Source organism: Tetrao urogallus (genome assembly GCF_951394365.1).
Source record: "Tetrao urogallus genome assembly, chromosome: Z".
Taxonomy (NCBI): domain Eukaryota; kingdom Metazoa; phylum Chordata; class Aves; order Galliformes; family Phasianidae; genus Tetrao; species Tetrao urogallus.
The window spans coordinates 57757563-57780258 of record NC_136816.1 but is presented as its reverse complement, the minus strand read 5'-3'; the positions used below and the strand labels follow the sequence as shown (position 1 = coordinate 57780258).

General features: G+C 41.5%; 1 protein-coding gene across 1 annotated transcript; it reads right to left on the bottom strand.

Moving 5' to 3' along the window:
- Positions 1–398: 398 nt before the first annotated feature.
- On the bottom strand, positions 399–20528 carry MIER3 (MIER family member 3; the record flags this gene model as incomplete). The annotated part of the gene is made up of 12 exons (XM_079548434.1): positions 20510–20528; positions 18180–18325; positions 16271–16405; positions 14507–14627; positions 12578–12663; positions 12302–12374; positions 7670–7821; positions 7172–7253; positions 3700–3791; positions 1264–1391; positions 946–1091; positions 399–856 (listed from the first exon to the last, which is right to left on the bottom strand). Exons 2-12 carry the CDS (start codon positions 18276–18278, stop codon positions 399–401), a joined length of 1572 nt encoding a protein of 523 aa, XP_079404560.1. The 5' UTR covers positions 18279–18325; positions 20510–20528.
- Positions 20529–22696: the final 2168 nt, after the last annotated feature.

Here is a 22696-nt window from a genome sequence, read left to right as displayed (position 1 = left end):
TAGGTACCTGTAAACATTGTTATTCCACTGTATTTGTTACAGCAAAAGTAACTTAGGCTAAAAAGCCACTCCAATCAGTTCAGAACTTCTGTGCTGGTTTTGAATTGGTGGCCTCTGTCTACAGGCTTAAAAAAAAATAATAATAAAATAAAATTGAAGCAGAGCTTAAAGCTGCACCACAGAGTTCTCTTAGTCCCAAACTCTGCCAAATATCATACATTTCCACATTTATGGACTGAAAAAAGAAATTACTCTTGATAAATCAAGATATAGTTCTATACATACAAAGACATCACTGATGTCATAAAGTTCAAACTTCCAGTGAAAGACTAAGCAAACCTGATAGCTCCCATCAAGTTTACTACTACTGCATAATGTACCCACTGTTTGTTTCACAGTCACTCTGAATGAAGGGCAGTGTGTTGGTGAAGAGTGTGGGTGTTGATAAAACCATTTGTCTCGTTTGAAGATAGACTGCTGAAGTCAGCCACTGAAACAGCCATTTTGGCACTGGTAATATGATGTGTGTGGTTTTCAAAGTCCACACCAAGGTTATTTACAGAGACATCATTCATGAAAGAATCTGGGACAGCAAGTCCCATTTTCAATCTCTTCGCAGGTCTTTCTGTCTCTTCACTGCACATGTTCATTGGGTTTAGCTCTGAATGATAAAAGCCAGTCTCAAATAAATTAAAACAATCGCTTTCACCATTGCTTGGCAAGTTAAGCAGTTCTTCTGTTCCAACAGGCACGTGATTAACTGGTGCTCGAGGTAAGCTGTCCATAGAAGGAAAAGCATCATCCAGGCAGTTCACATCTGAAGTGTGGCAGACTGTTGCTACACTATTTGTCAATGCTGGGGAAAAAAACGAAACCAATGTAAATGAAATAGTACCTTATGAAATCACAGGATAAAAGATTTTGGTTTTTTTGTCCTTGGTTTACCTGTCAGCTCATTGGCAGTGATGGAGTTCAGAATGCTTAGCTGCTGATCAGGAATGGTTTCTGTTCGACTATTAGATGTTAGGGCTGAAGAATGCACTGCTCCACCCAGGGCTTCTGCTTCATCTACCAGACGATCCATGTAATCTCTAGAACAATAACACATTCACCATGGGTTATTTAACATGAAGTCAAGGCCTAGAATGAGGATTTCATTTCAGTTATCATAGCTACTGCAGCATCACACTACAATGATGGGAGGGGAAAAAATCTACATTCAAGATTTGCAACAGCTACATATTCCAAAAACATGTTACTTACGTAACTCCTGGATGATGGTTATATCTCTTCTTTCCAAATCTTGTTTGCTGAGCAAAGTAATCGTAACGTTCCGACTTTTTCCACATGTAATAGAAAGCCACACACTCAGCAACTGTTCTGGTTCTTACCTGAAGGGAGGCAAGAAAAATTGACAAGACTAATGTACAGCCATTTTATCATCTGCCCAGTTCCCATTTCCCTGAAATGCTGTTAGCTTTACTTATTGTCTGGAACATACCAACTAAGAGATCTTACAGAGACCTGCAGCTTCAAATAACTGTTTATCTGTTCTACTGCATTACATTGTCATGTGCTGGCTTTTTTTTAATAGACTGAAGCCACAAGTAAATATGAAGCATTTCATTTCACAACCAATTTAACAATTTTTAAACTGTAAGACAGACTCTCTTAAGATGGAAAAAGCTCATCAGATCAATGACTTAAGAGAACTGACATAGGAAAGACTTTGGGTACTAATTCCTTTTAGGAAAATCAGGAACTGCGGAAGCCTTGAAAAGTGGAAGGCACAACAGTAAATACTTAAACAACAACAAAAATTATTTCCTTGTTGAAAAGATATTAAGGACTTGCAAAACTCATCTTGATCTATGTTAACCGTTCATCTTATTCACCAAAATAGGCAACTGCTATGCAAAGTCAGATTCTCAAAGAAATTGCTACTTCTATCTATATTCTTACAAAATATAGAATCATTTAGGCTGGACATGACCTCTGAGATCACCAAATCCAATTGTTAACCTAGCATTATCAAATCTACCACTGAATCATGTCCCTAAGCACCACATCTACATTTCACTTAAATGCCTCCCGGAATGGTAAGAATTACTTCCCCAAGCAGTCAGTTCTGATGCTTCATAACCTTTTCACTGAAGAAATTTTTAACATCCAGCACTGGTGCAACTTGAGACCATTTCTTCTTGTCCTCATTTGTTGTTAGGGAGAAAAGACTGACTCCAACCTCATAACAACCTCCTCTGAAGTAGCTGTTGAGAGTGATGAGCTTGCTCTGGAACCTCCTTTTCTCCAGCTTCCTCAACTGCTCTTTGTAAGACTTGTGCTCCAAACCCTTTGCCAGCTTCACTGCCCTTCTTTGGACGCTCTCCAGCACCTCAATGTCTTTATTGTAGTGAGGGACCCAAAACTGAATGTAGTACCTGAGGTTCTTTCTCACCACGGCTGAGTCTGAAAGGACAGTCACTTCTACAGACCTACTGGCCACACAGTTTCTGAAACCTGGGCACATAGCTGCCACATATTCAGCTGGCTGTCAAACAATATACCAGGTCTTTTTTTGCCACACACCTCTACAGTCAAATCTCTTCAAACCTGCATTGCTGCATAGGGTTGTTATTTTAATCTGAGTACAGCACACAGCATTTCACCTTGTTTAATGCCATACGACTGGATGTTCCCCTCAATGCAGCCAATCCAGATCCCTCTGCAGATCTTTCCTACCCTTAAGCAAATGAACACTCACGGGCGGCATTATCTGCACCACAACTCCTTGGGGCCAGCCTCTCAGACAGTCTTACACCCAATGAAGTGTGCACGCATCAAAGCCATGAGCAGACATTTTCTCCAGAAGAGTTCTTCAAATCATGTGCCCTGCTACATGTTGTAAAAATGATTAAAAATATATGTTTTTAAATGATTTCTTCATATCTCTAGTGAATTACTATTTATTGATAAGGTGCATTTAAAGTCTGAACTGCCCAAATGTTTGTCACAGGACAGGTGAAGACGGATACCGAGCAGGACTAGCTGATTATTGTTCAACAGCAACCACAATGCTGTAAAGTTTACCTAAGATATTGCAAACACCCCAGCCTATTAAAAAAAAAATATCCTCGAGATAGTATCAAACTATAAAGGAGGTACACATAAAGTTTGGAAATATCCTATACCACAAAATACTATTTTTTTTATTTTAAAAAATCTCATCCTTATTCTTCATGTACAGAAAAGTCAATTATAAGTAATCCAAATCAAGATTCAAGCTCCTTCATTAGCCAGAAAACAGAGTCCTGATGGATGATGCCATCAGTTTCTTCAGAAAACACAAAGAGCAAAGCCTGTTGCTGTGCAGTTACACCTTCCTGAGGATAAAGAGAGTTAAGTAAAGACGCAGTTTCCCCTCTCACGGCCTTAATACAGAAGTACTATGCTTCTAGAAGAGAGGAAACATTTTAACTAAAATATAATGTAAATGCGTAAATATAAGTGATGTCAATGTAAGTCAACTTCAGAGATGGTACACTGACTCATTCAGCTTTTCCAATGATAGTTGCTGTAAAGCTAAAACAAAAAAGTCAAGCTGGTTGTAACATGGTACTTCTTCACACTCCTGCATGAATGTCACAGATGGTCAGCATCATATCATCTCCCAACTCTTTCACTTAACTGTAAAACACTAACCTTGTTCTTTTGGATGAGATGAAAGTCTTTACCATAAATCAGAAGTGCATGTTCAAAACTTCTGCATTCTTCTTCTGTCCATGCTGTCATCTCTTCTAGTCAGTAACAAAAATAACACAAAGAATTTATTTTTGCTCAAAAAACTTTTTACAGAGAGCAAAATAACTGCTTTGATAATGCACAAATGCACTCTAAAACTATAGGTCAATTCTCTGGATTCATTTTTTAACATGCTGTTTAGATATCCTCTCTGAAATCTAACATTCTTTTTTTTACAAAGACTCATGAAAGTTTGATTTCTAAAATCTTTCATCCTTGATGGCAAAGGACATTCAAAAATTCTGAGATGTTATTTCTTAAGAAATGTGTTATCAAAAAACCCAAAAACTTTGAAGTATCACTAAGATATCAGTGAGATTATTCCTCTGAAGTACTTCTTTTGCATAGAACACAAAAAGCAGTGATTGTTGGAAAAAATGGGAACAATTTTTTTGTTTCAAAAACCTGCAGACTGTAAAACTGAACTTAGTTTTAAAAGTAAAAATAAAATTGCTAAAAAAAAAAGCACATAAGCAAAGGGTTAATACGGTTTTCTATATTTTTCTTAATATATGATCTAAGCAAGGTTGTTCTGATTTGAGTACATCAGTTTCAAATACTGTTGCCTTCCTATCTTGATTATGGCTTTGGATCTAGGTAAATAAAAGTAGAAAAAAAGGAGAGATTTTCATAATGATAATTCAGAAAGCTTCAGTTCGGCTGTCCTTTAAAGTCAATCGGGGAAAAAATCACATCTCAAAACATTTCTGGAAGCAAACACTAAAACAAAGACCTTTCTGCTCCCACATGAAGGTTGTAAGTATATGACTACAAAGTTGTTTTCTTTCTTTCTCACCCCATTAATTTTGCACTACTTTCTACAGAGTTCTCAGTCTTCAAAGAGAAGAGAAAATCCCCATGTAAAGTCTCACAGTTAAGAAAACATCTTGGGAGATGTGGATTTTAACTCTAATCAGGAGAACAAGCAGTGAACATCAGCAAGTAGTATAGGTCATACCATGATGCTAACGCTAAAAGACAGGAAACTAAGAGTGTTATCATTCTTTGCTATTTTTAATGAGGGCACTCTTAAGTCCCATTTGACCTGGGTGGGGGTGAGGAGCGTTAGTACTAGTCCTTACAAAACAGAGCTTCTGAATCACAAGGAGGCAGAGCTGTATTTCAGTCCCAGAAGAGGAAATTAAATCACAGAATCACAGAATCACAGAATCACCCGGGTTGGAAGGGACCTCAAGGATCATGTAGCTCCAACCCCCCTGCCTAGCAGGGCCACCAAACATACACATTTAGATCAGGTTGCCCAGGACCCCGTCCAACCTGGCCTTGAACACGTCCAAGGACGGGGCACCCACAACCTCCCTGGGCAGCCCGTTCCAGGGCCTAACCACTCTCCTTGTAAAGAACTTCCCCCTAACATCCAACCTAAATCTTCCCTCCTTCAACTTGGATCCATTTCCCCTAGTCCTGCTATTGTCAGCCCTTTTGAAGAGTTTACTCCCCTCCTGGGTGTAGGTTCCCTTCAGGTATTGATAGGCTGCAATGAGGTCGCCCCGCAGCCTTCTCTTCTCCAGGCTGAACAAGCCCAACTCCCTCAGCCTGTTCTCATAGGGGAGGTGCTCCAGCCCCCTGATCATCTTAGTCGCCCTCCTCTGGACCCTTTCCAAAATCTCCATGTCTTTCTTGTACTGAGGGCTCCACACCTGGACACAGTACTCCAGATGGGGCCTCACAAGAGCCGAGTAGAGAGGGACAATCACCTCCCTGTCCCTGCTGACCACCCCTCTCCTGATGGAGCCCAGGATCCCATTTGCCTTTCGAGCTGCCAGAGCGCACTGCTGGCTCATGTTAAGTCTCTCGTCCATCAGGACCCCCAGGTCCTTCTCTGCCGAGCTGCTCTCAAGGACCACTCCTCTCAGCCTGTACGGGTGCCTGGGGTTCTTCCGGCCCAAATGCAAAACCTTGCACTTTGCCGTGTTGAACCTCATTAGGTTCACCCGAGCCCAGATTTCCAGCCTGTCGAGGTCCCTCTGAATGGCATCCCTTCCTTCCACTGTATCAACCGCACCACTCAGCTTGGTGTCGTCAGCAAACTTGCTGAGGGTGCACTCAATTCTCTCATCGATGTCATTGATAAAGATGTTAAAGAGCATAGGTCCCAAGACAGACCCTTGGGGGACACCACTTGTTACCGGCCTCCACCTGGACATAGAGCCATTGACCACCACCCTCTGTCTGCGGCCTTTCAACCAATTGCTTATCCATCGGGTCGTCCACCCATCAAATCCACTTCCCTCCAATTTGGAGATGAGGATGTGGTGGGGGACCATGTCAAAGGCCTTGCTCAGGTCCAGGAAAATGACATCGGTCGCCTTCCCTTCGTCCACCCATGCCGTCACTCCATCATAGAAGGCCACAAGATTAGTTAGGCATGACCTTCCTTTGGTGAAGCCGTGCTGGCTGTCTCGGATCACATGCTCATTCTTTATGTGATCGAGCATGTTGTCCAGGAGGATCTGTTCCATGATCTTCCCAGGCACGGAGGTAAGACTCACCGGCCTGTAGTTCCCCGGGTCCTCCCTGCTCCCCTTCTTGTATATGGGAGTGACGTGACCCTTCCTCCAGTCGTCTGGGACCTCACCTGACAGCCACGACTTCTCAAATATGATGGAGAGCGGCTTGGCAACCACCTCAGCCAGCTCCTTCAGGACTGTGGGATGCACGCCATCCGGCCCCATAGACTTGTATTCATTCAGTCTAAGGAGGCACTGTCGGACTTGCTCTGCCCTTACAGTGGGGAGGGATTTACCTCCTTGGTCCCCACATAGAGGTTTGGGGATGCAGGGCTCAGGGACGTGAAAAAGACTAGAATCCTGGCCACCAGTGAAGAACGAGGTGAAGAACTCATTCAGCACCTCAGCTGAAATCCCAAGAGCTAAATCCCAGAGACGTGGGGGATGACATTGTTTAGCACTCTTCTTGTACATGAGCTTTCTGAAGCAGTGCTCTCATATTCCTTACAGTCCCATTCAGTTGTGCCTTATCTGGTATAAACGACATCAGATTATAGTTGACCATGATCTCAAAAAGGTACTATCATAAGAGTGAGAATAGCCTCATGGAAGAAAAATCGCAGCTTCCTGCCCATCCCTCAGCCTGTGCTGTTCTTCCAATAGGAGAAGAGGAAAGAAAGAAATAGAAGGTGTAAAAACTGATCTTGCAAACTTGTACAAAGTTGCAAACTTCTCTAGTAGAAATTTCCAGATGACCAGTCAGAATACACCTGTCTGTGCTAAATATATCATGGGAATAAAAACGCCTGTTAATCTGTTTCTTCCTCCACGTTTGTCTACACAGCTTTTAAAATTCTTTCTTTCAAATACACTTTTCTGAAAAATCAGGAACTCTCTCTCACCTTGGGATGCCTTTCCGTTTGAGCAGTATCTCTCAATTGCTTCCTTAACATTATGGCTACTCTTGAGAAGTTCATACAATGCCTATAAAATAAAAGAAGTAAAAGTTTGCAAACATTGACTCTAAACTCACAAAACTAGTTTTTCAGTGAGCACATCTCATGTCAAAGAGAATCTGTCTTTATAGACGATAAAAACATTAAAATAACAGCCAAAAACAAAACCTTCCAAGAGTTGAAGCAAATACAAGATGTTGGAAGCAATTATTAGAAAATCTGAATTTGTCAAAAGCAGAAACATTACAACACCGCCAACATAATTTGTGTAATTACATATTTTTAAAATGACAAACAAGATCCTGATAATATCTAACTAAAATAAAACACAGAAACAAAGCATCAAAGAAACTGAATACTATACCTTTACAATACAGACAGATAAAGAAAAGCAGGTTAATTACGAAGCAATGTGTCACAAATAGAGCAGGATACGAAACATACTTGTTCGTTGTCCCGTGTATGTAGTCCTTCAGGAATTCTGCCAATTAATTTTTCATTTCCTGTTCTTACGGAGGTTTCAAAAAGGTATTCTTTAACTTTGCTTTCTGAGATCACATCAGGTTTCCAAAGCAAATGGTCTTCATTTTCATACGCTGCTAAAACACAAATCCATTAACACCAAGTATGACATTTTAAAGACTGTAATACAGAAAGCTATTTTGCAAAGACAGAGAATACAGAAGAAACCAAATATCACATTGCTTGTAAATCACGGGTTACTTTTTGCCCAAAAGCCTCCGTTAAGAGACAGAGTTGCAGAATGGTATGGTGAAGTGATTCAGGTTCTATGGGAGGGGGGTTGGACTGGATGATCTTGCAGGTCGTTTCCAACCTTGTGATTCTGTGAAAATCAGATAATGGGCAAAACTCTTCAGTCTACAGAGGCCTCACTTATTGACTAATAGATGATCAAGTCAAATTATACAAGCGTATACATCATCTTCATACAAATCAGCAAGCCTGCGCTGTTTTATTCAGCTGTATATTGGGCTTACATGGCAAGGTTTTAGTAGTGAGGGGCTGCAGGGGTGGCTTCTATGAGCAGAGCCCTGCAGCTGCCCCATGGTAGATCAGAGCCAGCTCTAGTTGTTCCAAAGGGGTCCCATCGCTGCCACAGCTGATACATAAGTGATGCTGGGTGCACACGAAGTGCACTGGGTGCGCTTGGGGGGAAGATTTAAGAAAGGTAAAACAGTGTGCAGTACCTGAGAAAGAGTACTGATAAAATGTGAGACAAACAGTCCTACAGACTGAAGAAGGGATGCTCCATGTGTAGAGCAGAAGTTCCTCTGCAGCCCGTGGAGGGGCATATGGTGGATCAGGAGATCCTGGGGAGCTGCTGCCCAAGGAGACCTACGCTGGAGTAGCATTCTGCTGAAGGATGAACCCCATATTGGAAGTACAGGCCAGTACTGGAACAGTACTTGGAGAGCTGCAGCCTGCGGGAAGTCCCAGAGGGACCCCATGTGGAGAAGTGGCAGGCAGTGGCAGAGACAAAGCATTATATACTAATCACAGCCCCACTGTCCATTCCCTTATTCCAATTGCAGGGATGAGGTAGAACAGGGTGGATGGGAGGAAGGCATCTGCTTTTAATTCTTGCTCTTCAAGGAATGTGAGGTAAGGAGGGACTAGAAAGCAAGATATATAAGGAGTTACTGAGACAACTGGGGCTGTTTCATCTGGACAAAGTTGAAGGGAGACTTCATTGCTCTTCACAACTTCCAGAAAGATCAGTATAGTGAGGTAGGTGCTGGTCTCTTTCTCAGGCAACAAGTGAAAGAATGTGAAGAAATGGACTTGAGTAATTCTAGGGAGGTTTAAATTGGACATTGAGAAGAATTTCTTCATAGAAAGGCTATTTAGGCATTACAACAGGCTGCCCAAGAAAGGGTGGAGTTACCATCCCTGGAGGCAATGGAGATCTGTGGATATGGCACTTAGAGACACAATTTAGTGGGACTAGATAGTTCTAGGCTGATGGGTGGATTTCTTGATTTCAGTCTTTTCTAATCTAAACAACTCTACGACAGTTGAGAGCTAGCAGGCAAAACTGACTGGCTATTGTCTGAGAATTGCTGCGAAGAATTTATTCTTCAAAACTTTTATGTGATATCTGTTGTAATGGGGTAAAGGGGCAACGGGTGGGCTGTGTGTAAACTGTTCACCTTGTTGGTGTTGTGAAGATATTATGCTCGTTTTCTGTGTGGGGAATTATTTTTACTGAAAGTGGAGTCTCTGAAGATTATGATGAATGTGCTAACAGTATATTTTAATGACAGTTCTTAAACATGCTCTTCATAGAGGTGAGAGGCAGAACGCATTGGAGTTACGTAGCAAGGTTTTGCAAGCAAAGGACTGGAAGGCTGCCCTCTCTGGGCAGAGCCCACAGCAGCCCTACATCAGATCAGAGGAAGCTCCAGCTGCCCCAGAAGGGACATGCTGCTACACTGAGCTGAGCCATGAGCAACACCACTCTGGAATAGATTTTAAAAAAGGAAAAAAAACTGTTGCACAACAGTTGGGAGAGAGGATTGTGAAATGGTCCTGCAGTCCCCAGGGTCAATGCAGGAGGTGCTCTACACATGGAGCAGAAGCTCTGTGCAGCCCAGGAGAAGCCCATGATAGCACAGGCTGTCCCCCTGCAGTCCATGGACACCACGTGGATCACACACGGTGCAGCAGCAGATGCTGACTAGAGGATGCTGCAGCCCATTGTAAGACCTCAAAGGGAGCTGTCCCAAGGCTGTAAGCATAGCCTGTGGAGAGGACCCTGCCCTAGGGCAGGAAAGCTGGGGAACCACTGTTCCTGGAGACTTGTGCTGGAGCACTGCAGTCCTGAAGGATAGGCCTTGTACAAGCAGTGCTGGAACAGTGCTTGGAGAGCTGCAGCCAGCTGGGGAAGAACAGCATCTCTCTGGAGAGATCCAAGTGGAACAGGGTCAGAGAGTGAACTACAATAAAGTGTTCCGGGCTCACTGATGCCCCTAGTCCCCATTCCCCTGTGCTACTCAGGAGAAGGAGGAGGCAGCAGGACAGCATGCAGGGAAGTAGAAGGTTTTTGTAGCTTGCTTTTAATCCTCACTGCTCTAGTCTGTTAGTAACAAGCAATAAATAATATTCACCTTACCATGCTGGGTCTGTTTTGCCTGCAGTGGCAATTGCTGAATGATCTCCCTATCTTATCACAATTCTTAAGCCCTTTTTCATCCTATTTTCTTCCCCTCATCCTTTGAGGAGGGGAAATGAGAGAACATTGAAGTAAAATTTAGCTAGCCATCAGTGCAAAGCACTGTTTCCAACAAGCTGTTTCCAACGAGTAATCTGTATTTAATAATAAAAGGATGTAGCATAATGCTTTAACATTTTGAATGTTATATGGTAAGGGGAAAAAGAGAGAAGGAGGTAACAAACTAGTCATTTTTAACTAAAATTTGTCAAAGTATATTAAGTAGAATGGAATTCAGGTCTAAAGACTGTAATTTCTTTTTCTGTTTACTAACAACCAAATACCTTTTAGCTTTTACAAGCAAACAATATGTACAGTCCTCCTTCGTAGTACACTGAAATCAGATAAGCACTTCTTAAGTAGCATATTTGACAGAGAGTAGCTTAATGGCCATATGAAAGAGTTGGCCTGAAACTGTGCCAGCCTGTGCACACATTTAAATTCTAGATTAAGCTATAAATCTTATACTCCATATGACTAACACTGCACTTAATGCTTCATGCATTCTCTTAGCAATGCAAAATCAGAGTTATTCAAACAAAAGCACAGTGGCTGTTACTACGGAAGAGGCAAAGAGGATTCTCAAACCTCTCATAAAACTGCAGGAAACAAGACAATGCAAAGGTGAGAAACAGAATCACCCCAGCTCAGAAAGTGCTGTCATAGCATAAGAATACAAAAAGCTTTCACAGAGATACGTTACAAGTGTAATGTTCACAGAAGAACCAAACTTCTATTTATTGACCCCAGCAGCTGGGATGACAAAACAAAGACATAATCCCACTTGTCATAATATTACCACTTCTTCATGGAGTACAGATGGGGCTTTTACGGAGTGACTTTTTACACAGAGGGGAACAATTTCTGAATTACTGCAGTATTCCAAAACTCTGAAGCCTATTTATTACAGTACATGCAATGTTTCAGGAGTCCTATCCCTCAGAATTCAGCTGATGCTCAGTTTCAACCTCCTTTTTTTTTTTTTTTTTTTTTTTTTTTTTTTTTTTTTAAATCAGCCACAATAATGCAGCATTTTCATGCCTAATATTCTCAAGAGACACCCCTTACGCTCTCCAATCTGAGCGCTACTTCATTGCTGGCCATGTAACACAAGACAAACAACAAACCACCAACCACCTTCCATTTATCATCGTACCTACTAAATGGTTACTTAATTTCACAACTGTTCCACACATGAGTTAACTTATTTCAAAACCTACAGGTTTGTTTTTATTTTTAATTTCACAGCTGCATTTGCTGCATTTTTCTCACAGGGAAGACTTTGAAAGATACCAAATAAAAGTCTTCATTACTTTTTTTTTTTATTCTAGCACAACTACAGTTTTTAACCTAAATGTGCAAAGAATAGCATCATACTGAAAACATCACATCTCACTGATGGCAAAATATATCACAACCTACATTGTTTTCTTATTCTATTGCCCACATTATTTTGCTTATGAAAAAAACACAAGTGACGAAAAACAACATTTGAAACATATAAAATGTTAATTAAGTTACACACTCATGGCCCAATTAAGATAATCTGAGGAAAGTATTTCATTCCTGACCTCGTATTTGTTGTCTCCTCCACTTACTAGATATTTCAGAACAAACACTGTAATACACCTTCCTGTATACTCTTGAGAATGTCCTCTTGGAGTTGTAAAATCACACATCTGAGAAATCAATATGTGGTTGCATAACCTCAGTTTTTCAGTACTTTTAATATCTCTGAGATTTTAACTAAGACGTTAACTACATTCAAAATGTAAATTCTATTTTTTCCATCAACTGCTGTACGTAAGCATATGATAAAAAATGGTATAGTAAGAAAAACACACCTTTCTCGTTATCACTGTGTCTGCCAAGGTAAGGTGGAATTTCAGCCTGATACTGTGAACCAACCATTATTTCCTGAAGATGTAACAAAAGAAATGGAGAAAAATATTAGCTTAACATTTTTCATATGGAAGCATAAAAAAGCTATTAACTTGGCATTCAGCAGAGAATTCCAGAGTTAATGCATTACTTTAGGCATGTACTAAAAATCTTAACATTTTTCTTAATAATAAAGTTTTTATTTTAACTTCTTGTTTGCTTGAAGAAATAGTTATTACCTTTCTCAGATCTTCAGATGAGTTACCATTGTCTGCTTCTACATCTTCACCATCTGATTCTTTATCTCCATCACATGTAGTGTTTGCTTCAAGCAGAAAAAAAAAAAGTTTGGTTTCAGCTAGGCAAGTATCCATTACCTAGCAAAGCCTATAATCAGAAGTTTTAATTGAACTGCACACACTCAAAATATTCTTTTAAACAAAACAACAAAACTGTCACAACAAGCAGTGAAGACGGAGCAGCAGTACGCAAAATAGAATAAGAAAAAAAAAAAAAAAAAAAAAAAAGCCAGCTCTGATTATTGTTTTGTACTTCCCCCCCTTCCCGGGAAGAACAACAGCAGAGCATTTTATATAATTCAAATACAGTACTCTGATGAACAAATCATATTTTAGGATCTGGAAAAGATCTTGGTACTGAGTTCTGAAGTAATTCTTTTTTTTTTAGCTGTATAACCGTTGGTAGAATGGAAGCTACCTTTATAAAACACAAGCTACTTTTGTCTTCTCAAAGTACAACGTTCTCTAAAACAGGTCTGTAATTTTAACTTCATCATACATAACTAGAATCATCAGCAGAGACCATATCTGACAACATACAGACTGAGGCTCATCTTCGGTCATTATTACTATCACGAGTCTACTTCCTTTTACTGTTAGAAATAGCGATACGCCTAGATGATCACTTGAAATCATTTGCTTCCATTTGATCCAAATTAGGTGTTAGGAATGTTACATTAATATTATCTTACTATTAGAGAAATGGGCAGAAAACAGACGAAAAGACGAAACTTTCTATTGTACAGAAAACTAGTGCTTCCCATCCTGAATAGCGGGCATTTGATTTTAAAACGTCCAATCAAAAAATTCAAATACAGAAAGAGTAACATCCTCTTGTTGGTACCTGAAAACAAAGATGGCTGCTTTTTAATCCTGAGCAAGATGATCATTATTCTTTCCCACAAGGCTGCCACATTTCCAGTATCATACTCATTAACAGTTCACAAGTAACCTTACTGCCTACGTTTAAATGCTAGCAAATTTGGGCTTTGTTTAATTTTAGAAGAGTGTTATAATTTTTAAGGTTTTATTATCTCTCTTCCAACATGAGTATCCTAAGGTGCTGTTGATGCCACAGTTTAAGAACCACAACTGCAAGTGACTGAGCAAGCACATCACTGTCCTCTAGAAAGATGAACTCTTCCAGAAATAGCTTAAGATAGCTAAATTAAAACCATGATAAAATTCGTCACATTGTTCTAACTCCAGAACACCACCAAACAAACAAACTGCAGTAAGCAGTGAAGAATACCTGGGTCAGGCTGGATAACTGAATCACTGGTTCTCAAATCTTTTCCATCACTGCTCAATAGGTAATGCAGTTTTGGTGGTCAAGCGTTCAAAGGCCCCATCCCATATTAAACCACCTTCACTCACCCTATGAAGTCCTATAGAAATGTGCTGTTATGTGTGAAAGGAAATAATAACAAAGAAATCACAGCCTTACTCACATCCTTAGGCTGAATGGAAGACTCAGTTTAAAAACAGCAGCTAAATTTTAGTAGAGAAAGATTAACTTAAAAGAATTGGTACTATATTCATGTTATTCATTAAAATGGTGAAAAACCACAGAGCTCTTCAACATCACTTTAGTAAGTATTTGCAAAAAGTTACGGCGGTTTTAGAGCAATTAGTTGGTCTTTCTTGCTTTGAGCAAAAAAAGAGTATCAAATACAGTATCAAGTACAGGTCTTTCAAGTAATTAGTAATAACAACCAAAGATAGCATTCATGTACAACATCCTACAAAGCATTGTTTCTCAACTTCCAGTAAAATCAGTGGTACTCTACAATTTTTATACTTTAAGTTAGTAAGCTGTATACAATACTTGGACTGTTTTGAGTACTATCATAAAATCAGTTTTCCTACATCGCAGTGGCCGAGGAAAGAAGTCATTAGCCTCATGGGAAGTAACCGATGGTGTCAAGTCATCAGCAGAGGACTGTGTTTCTTCATCATCACCCGACAAGAGGTCTTTAGCTATTTCTTCCTGTATCATTAAAAGAAAAATAAAATTAAAGATAAATAACCCAAAATTTGAAATGTCTATAAGCACAGACAGGTAAGCATCTAGATTCATCTCAGATGTCTCTCCAACTGCTTCCAATGGAAAACACCAAAATTGCCTCAAAAAAACTTCAGAATTTTGACATTCTTTACATCACAATGAAGCTCAGAGAGGTTGATATCTCTTGAACTCTGAAGAAAGAGAAAAGCTGACAGGCACTTCTGCATACTTTACAGAAAATAGACAATCTGTTATCTTCCCAAAAATACAACAAAAAAATTGAAGTATCCATCAGTTAAAAAAGACCAAAAAAAAGAAAAGGAAGGAAAAGCTCACTTCCTCCACCAGCAGACATGTTTGAACCGCTCTGAATAGAAGTTAGAAAGAGAAAGAACTGCATTTGACAACAAGTGCGTTTTTTAGCTTCAACACAATTGTGAATCCTGATGAGAATCCAATGCACAGAGCCATCATTACACCCTACTTTCTGTGGAGTTTACCATTACATCACATTTACAAAAAGTAAGCCAAGAAGCTGAGATCTGTCCGAATGATACACATCTCAAAGGGATACTCCAAAGCATCCATAAGTGTGCTGTCAAGTTATCCACGTATATTTTGATACAGCATACGTATGCTGGAATCCAGAATCATTATTTCTGCATGTTGCATACATTAAAATAAAACGCATGAGGACTGCTCCAAAAACTAATTGCCTTCTATTTCATTACGTTGGCCCACGATGTCAGAGGTCAAAATCTGTGGTATGGCAGCAGATGTTGAACCTTACCACTGCTTTTGTTGCCATGCAACAGATTTCAGCAGAGAGGCAGTCTGACAAAGTGATCAGTCTGACATGAAGTGCATATGAAGCAAAAGTATTCACTGAATTTCTCCACGTGGAAAAAATGGCACCCACTGACACTCATCAACACTTGCTGAACATTCATGATGACCAAAGAGTGGATGTGAGCACCACAAGGCAGAGGCTGGTGCATTTCAGCAGTGGTGGCAGCAATGTGAAAGATAAGCTGCGTTACGGATGGCTGTGCAGATTTTTATTTGCAGCATGCAGGCATTTGCTCATTGCTGGAGAAAATGCACAGCTAATGGTGGTGACTGAGTTGAAAAACAGTGTTTTCTAGGTGGGAATTTGCTCTATCATATAGTATTATCACTCTCTCTGTATCTGTTCTCATTTCCGTGGAAATAAATAGGAGGCTTAGCTTTCAGAGCAACTTACACGTATCTCTGCAGAAAAAAAAACACTTCTATATTGAAAAAAAAAAAAAACACCACAAAATCCCTTCTCTTCCCCATAAAATATAAACAAAAACACACACAAATGCAGCCTTTTTGATGTGTTATAAAGTAATAGTTAACTTATTTTTAATTTGAATACACTACCACTGAAGTTGCTGTGCATTTCTAAGTGCAATAAGTGCAACAGATTTTCAACATCCTTGAAAATTAGTAAATTCAGAATAATATAGTAATTATTGATTGTATATAGAAATTGACAAAGATACATATTTTATACCATCACAAGATAGTGAAACGTAATCAGAGGTCACCAGGATTTCTGCTTTTGTACTGTAATATTGGGGAAGATCGTTCTGACTTACTTTATCTAGAGTCATATCTGGAAGTTCATCTGCAAGTTCACTCGGAGAGCTATCCGCATTGGAACCTGCCATAACTGGAATTGTTGGTTCATAGCCATAAAATGCCAGCAAATCTTCCAACGGCATGTTTCCTTCCTAATACAAGAGGATTTACAAACATTTCAACATGTTACCAAATACCTCTGAACAGTTCAGACCTGCAAGGAAAAGATGTATTCTGATAGATTCAGGATTTAAAATATTTTCAGGCACAGTACTGAAATAATTATCACTGTTTCTCTGTTGGGACTTCACTATTTGCCATCAAGCTATCCAATAAAACATGTTTAGTAGATGAAACTAAACAATATTTGATTATTAAACATTTGCTCCAAACTTGACTCGTACTGCACAGCATGATTTACCTGTATTTCTTCAAGATACTAGATGCAGAACAACTCCCATAGAAGAGACAACTGCTGTAAAACTCACACACTTTAGTACTACAAACTACTTACAGATGCACGTGTGCATTCAAAACCCCACAAAAGTAAAACAAAATACCAATCTTTTACTCTTCATTTCCTATATGACATATTTTATAGTGACTGCCACTGAGAAGGTAATAAGAGAAACGCAGTTAACAATTCAGAAGGCAAAAAATGTCAAGAGAAAGGCTGGACTTATAATGTGTTTTTTTACATGCGCTTCCTAAGACAATAAAACAATGAATTGTAGACAGTTGCCTTATCAAAGCCAAAAAAGAATTAGGAATATTTTCCGATATTCATATACCTTTAAAAGTTGAATTACCTTAAAAATTTTCTTGGTGAACTCATACAGTGATTAACTTACTTTCTTTAGTCAGTTTAGGTTTTAGTACTGCAAAGACTTTTCACAAGAGACACACATAAACACAGTCCAAGTCTTTCGGGATCCACACTTACAGTAATGGTGTTTAAAATGAGTCGTTCTTGATTCTTTTTCCTTCTATTACAGAGGCAATAAGACCATTTTGTGGAGTAGTAACTCCAGTTTAACCGTTAGACTTGGCAAGCTGCTTAGTTATCTTAATTGCAAGCTCACAGTAAGTAAGAATATAATTATAAAGGTATCACAACAAAAACCAAGTAATATAAAGACTGTTAACTCTAAGTTGGGAAAAAAAAACTAGTACAGCTTTGTATTTGAACCCAGAAAATACACTGTTTCAGAGTTCTTTATCAAAATCTGCAGTTATGTTGAGTGATTTAAGTGGGTCACTGAATGACAATGCAAGTAGCATCAATTTGTGGGTGTTCAGCACTCAGGAGACACTTAAAACAGGTGACCCACTGATGCAGATGAACAAGAGGTATAAACAGGAAAAATACATAATTCAACAGCATAAAATACAACACGAAAAGCAAACGTGCATGTTGGTTACTCTGTACAACACTGAACACCAAACCGATGAAACTGAGGCAGAAATTTACATAGCAGGCAAACACGATCTATCATGCCTGAAACATGAATGTTTTCCAGACCAAAAAAACACAACTGAACAGCAAAATGAAATACAGCCACTTGTCACTTATTACTACTCAAAATGCATCCAACTTCTAAAATTACAAGTAATAAAATGTGTTAATAAATAATATGACTCCAAAACCAGTTCCAGTAATTTCCCTCTAAAGTTTAAGCATTCTTAAAAGAAGAACTTGAATTTAACACAAAACTTTTGAAAAACTAGTTCAGCCTTTTTGTGAGGATACACTGCCACATCCTAACTATGATTTCCTTTTCTTATTTTTTTTTAAACAAGCTGCAGATAAACTCTGCAGGACACTACATTACACAACCCAAACTGAGGAATTGACTGATTGTTCTTTTAAGTTAAAAAAAAAAAAAAAGCACAACACACCATGACATTTGAAAATGTTACTCTTACCTTTTCTAAATCTTCAATTTCAGAACCGAAATTTTTACTTTCTTCCATCATTTCCTCTTCTTCAAGAGTTCGTTCATCATCATAATCATGTACCAGCATTTCAGCAGAAGGGTCAAAGTCATGATCTTCAGATGATAAAGAGCCAACTATCAAAAAAGCCTAATATGAGACATATCTTCTACAACATACAAAGTTACATCACAGAAAAAAATTAAGGTTACATAAGCACTTTTATATGCAAGGTCAGAATTCTCAGTAAAATAATTAGAGCAAACTCCTAATTGCCTTACAAATTCAGCTGCTTTAGCTGGCATTCCCTCCTCATATTTACAAGGAACAGGTACCTTTTTTCCTCTAGCAATACTGAGTGAATATTTGGAAAAACTATCCAAATAACTGAAACAAACTTTCAAAAAATACAGAAGAGACTGTTCAGAGCATCCTTGAAGTTATCCTAAAAGATTCCAGATTCTGCAAGCGTGTCAGCTGTACTTCACAAATCGAAGACACTGATATTTAATTTCTGGTTCTGTTTATCATGATTTGTATGGTAACTAGTTTAGTTTTTCATTGGTACATGGCTAACTTAGCCTCCAAATCAACTTCCTACTAACAGCAAAATAAAGACTGAGATTCACTTCAAGTTAATCAAGCTCAACTCTTAGCACTTGATCTAGAAAGAAATAACAAGCATGTCAGAATCTCAGGAAATATAATGTAAAATATAATGGATATAACAAAGTGTTTCTGATAGATTCCAATATCCAACCAGTCACTGTGATATTTCTGTGGTCAGTACTCAACAGGATATTCATAAATCAAAAAAAAAAAAAGTACTGCTATCATTTGTAATGCCTTTTCTCAACTGCTGAAAAACTTCACAGAACACTCAAGTTTTATAGATGTGCATATTCTAGACCACAAAGTCAGTGTTCTGCAGTAAAAACTACCAAAATATAAGGTTGTCTTTTTCTTTAACATTCACTTGCTTATAGCTTTAGGGCTGGAGAAAACAAAATTATTGGGACATTGGTCTTTCACTTCTAGTTTCCTCCTCTAGTTTTTACATATCAGTGCTCTGCTGCAATCTTCAGCTTAAGAGCAAAGAAAAAAAATAATAAGAATTACTCCCATAGAAGATCTTTAGAGAATCAAGGAAATATTAATAAATCTTCAATCTTCTTGTTCAAAAAATTTAAGCAGTATTTCTCAGTGCATTGCTTCTGGCCTTCAAAGAGATTCTTGAATACACTAACACTTCTGAGTCTTACAGCATCTAATTAATTTTTCAGTAATTATGCTAAGCACACGTTGCTTACATGCAAGTAATTAATATACGCTTTGTCAGTTTAGCTTGATCAAGACCATACTGTGCAAGTTCATAATACCATGCCATAAGGAAATTCAAGCCCCAAATGCTTGTTATTCACATGCAATTCATATTATGGCCTCATGGATCACTCAGCACAGCTGATAGTAGTAATGCAATTACAGTAAATACATTACATGTTGGATATTTCTGCAGGCTCTTACATCCTGATCCCGCAGCTTTTCAAGAACTGACAGCTATCTTTATCTAGTATTCAAATATATTTACCCATACATACATATATGCTCATGATTGCTCTTTCTAATTGCTGTTCTCATTTTATGTTTGAATAACTGAAATGGAACGTTGACACAACTCTCAGACTTCAGATAAAAAACTCCCACTCAGCAGCTCTAACACTCAATATCCAATTTAAGAACATACTCAAGTAACATTAAGTCATTAAATTAAGCTAGAGTAGTTAAACAGAAAAAAAAGAACTAATGTGAAAAGCAGTTAGATGCAAACAAATGCACTCCCTACGTAAGGATTCATGAAAAGCCCAGCTGACATTACACATATTCACTTGCGGAAAGGAAAGTATTCCAAAGAACCTACAAGGTGGTTCCAGCTTCAATAATTGTGTGCAATTATGCTTTTAAACACTTTCTGATATTACAAAGAAGGCAAAAATTCACATAAACTCGCAGTTATCAATGAGAAGCACTTGCTCTATCAGTCTCTCATGACTGCACAGCTTTTCTAAGATGCTGACTGAAAATCACATAAAACTGTTTTCATTTTGGGCCCCAAGCAGCCAATTACTAACTGCAACTGGAGTTACGGGAAGAACTCCACAGCGCGCATCCCTCTCCTTAAAACCAGGCAGACGATTAGTTACGTGAACGTGAAGCGCTAGAAAGGCTAGGAGGCAAGAGGGGATGGTTGCGGGAAGGAGCATGAGGAGCGCACGGCGTGTGGCGGCGGGCGGGGTGCCGGGCCGGGGCTGGCGAGGACGAACCTGGGCTCGAACTCCCAAAGGAAGCCTGCGGGGAGAGCAGACGGGCGAGCGGGTGAGAACGGGTCCGCATCCCATACAGCAGGTCGAGCTCTCCATTCCACGCCCCAGCGTCGCTCCTCTCCGCCCCGCGCTCCCCTCTCCCCTCCGTCCCCTTCTGCCACTCTCCCCGCGCAGGCCGCCGGCCTTTGCCTCCCACCCGCGGTCCCTGCATCCCACCGCCCGCAGCCCTCCCTCCATCGCTCGCCCGCGCCCCACCTGCCTCTCTCCATCCCTCCACCCCCGGGCCAGAGCCGCCCAGCACGACACCCGACTCGGCGCTCCGGCCGCCCGCGTCCCCAGCCCGGGCGGGACGTGACAGCGGCAGGCGGCGGCGGAGACAGCCGGACCGGCCGCCGCCTCTCCCCGGCTCGCAGCCCGGGGCTCGCTCCTCCTCCCTCCCGCCGGGCATTTCTCCTCCGCCCGCGCTGCGGCCGCTCCGGCCGGTCCCGCTTCCCCCCCTGGGGCCCCACCGCAGCGGCCGCGCATCTCTAGGGGCCGGGCCCCGCCGGCCTCCCGCGGGCTGCGAACCCGGCACGGAGCAGCGCCGCCCGCCGCGCGGCCTACTCGCGCAGCCTCCCGCTGCCCCGGCGCCGGCCGCCCCAAGGGCCGCCCCCTCGGCCCGCCGGGCCCACCCGCGCCGCCGGGCCGCCGCAGAGCCTCCTCGCAGGAATGGCCGGGCGGACGCGGGGGGCCGGGCGGACGCGGAGCCCTGCGGGGAGCCGGCCGAACCCCGGCGCCCCGGCCCGCTTTCCCCGCTCACCTCCGCCATATTGGGACGATCGGGCCGAGCGACGGCGCCGCGCCGAGTGCCCGGATGGGGCCGCTAAGCCAATGGCAGCCGCCGAGCCCCGGCCGGAGCCGGCCGGGAGGGAGCGGAGAGACCGGCGGGACCGGGCTGGGACGGAGGAGGCGGCGCCGGGGCCGCAGCAGCCCCGGGACCCCACCTCCGGCGGTGCCGCGGCGCTCCCGCCCCGACCGCCGAGTGCGCTCCGCTCGCCGCGCCCCGGCCTTGCCCCGCCGGAGGGGGGCGCTGGGCGCCTGTCGCAGTCCGGGGCGTGAGAGGCGCGGCCGTGAGGGGCTCCCGCCGCCTCCCGGCAGGTGTCCGCGCTCGGTTCGAGCCGGGGCGCGGCTGCAGGGGCGCGGCACCTTGTGCGGGGCTCTCCCCTTCCGCGGGCGGCGGGAGCCCGACAGCCGCCCCGGCTTCTGTTCCCCTTTGGTACCAGTCTGCGTTACCTGCTGCTGTCTCCGTGTCCGGCCCAACGGAGAATGAGTGGTTATTCATGCATCTTCTGTTCAAACGTTCAAATTAGGAAGCAAGGCATCGAAGCCTCCACACCGTGCTCTTGTCTGTGTGCCGAGACTTAAAAAGATACAACGTGATTTACTGTACGGTGCATTTTCCATATTTAAAAGTGGATGTATTTTATGTGCAAAGAAATATCTACTCCATTCTTAGTGATATGTTTTGTCCTGTTACACAAGAAGTGAGAATCTGACCACCCTCAGCTTGACTGTGGATCCCCAGCTGCAGAGAGAAATGTTTTAACTTCGGAATTACACGTCTCTGCTACCAGCCAGGACAGTGCCTGCCACACCAGTACTGAGCAACGGTCTGCCTGAGGGCTGCAGGAGAGCTCCAGGTCTCAATCCCATCCTGAGCAGACAGGAGGCCCTGAAGTGAACCTCCTACTCACAGAGGCCTCCCCGCAGCCCCACTAAACCCAATTTAACCCAATATGTTCCACCCTTAGCCTTGTGCCATTTAACCCAATACATTCCACCCTTATCCTTGTGGTAAGATTGTTTAAGAATCATAATTAAAAGATACATTCATCACAACCTTCGCTCATGTCAACCAAAAAGAATTCCTAGACACAGAGGCCCCCCTACATCCCCATGCCACCAAAACCTCACATGTAACCCAATACATTCCACCCTCAACCTTGTGGTAAGATTATTTAAGAGTTATCATTAAAAGATGCATTCATCACAACCTTCACTCACGTCAACAAAAAAGAATTCCTCACACCAAAATCACTGTAAGATCACAAACTCTAGCCCATGTCCCTTCACCAAAGAAACGACAAATGTTCAACTCTTAGATGATAAATTCTTTAGAACTGTTTAATTCTCAGTGTCCAGTCCATG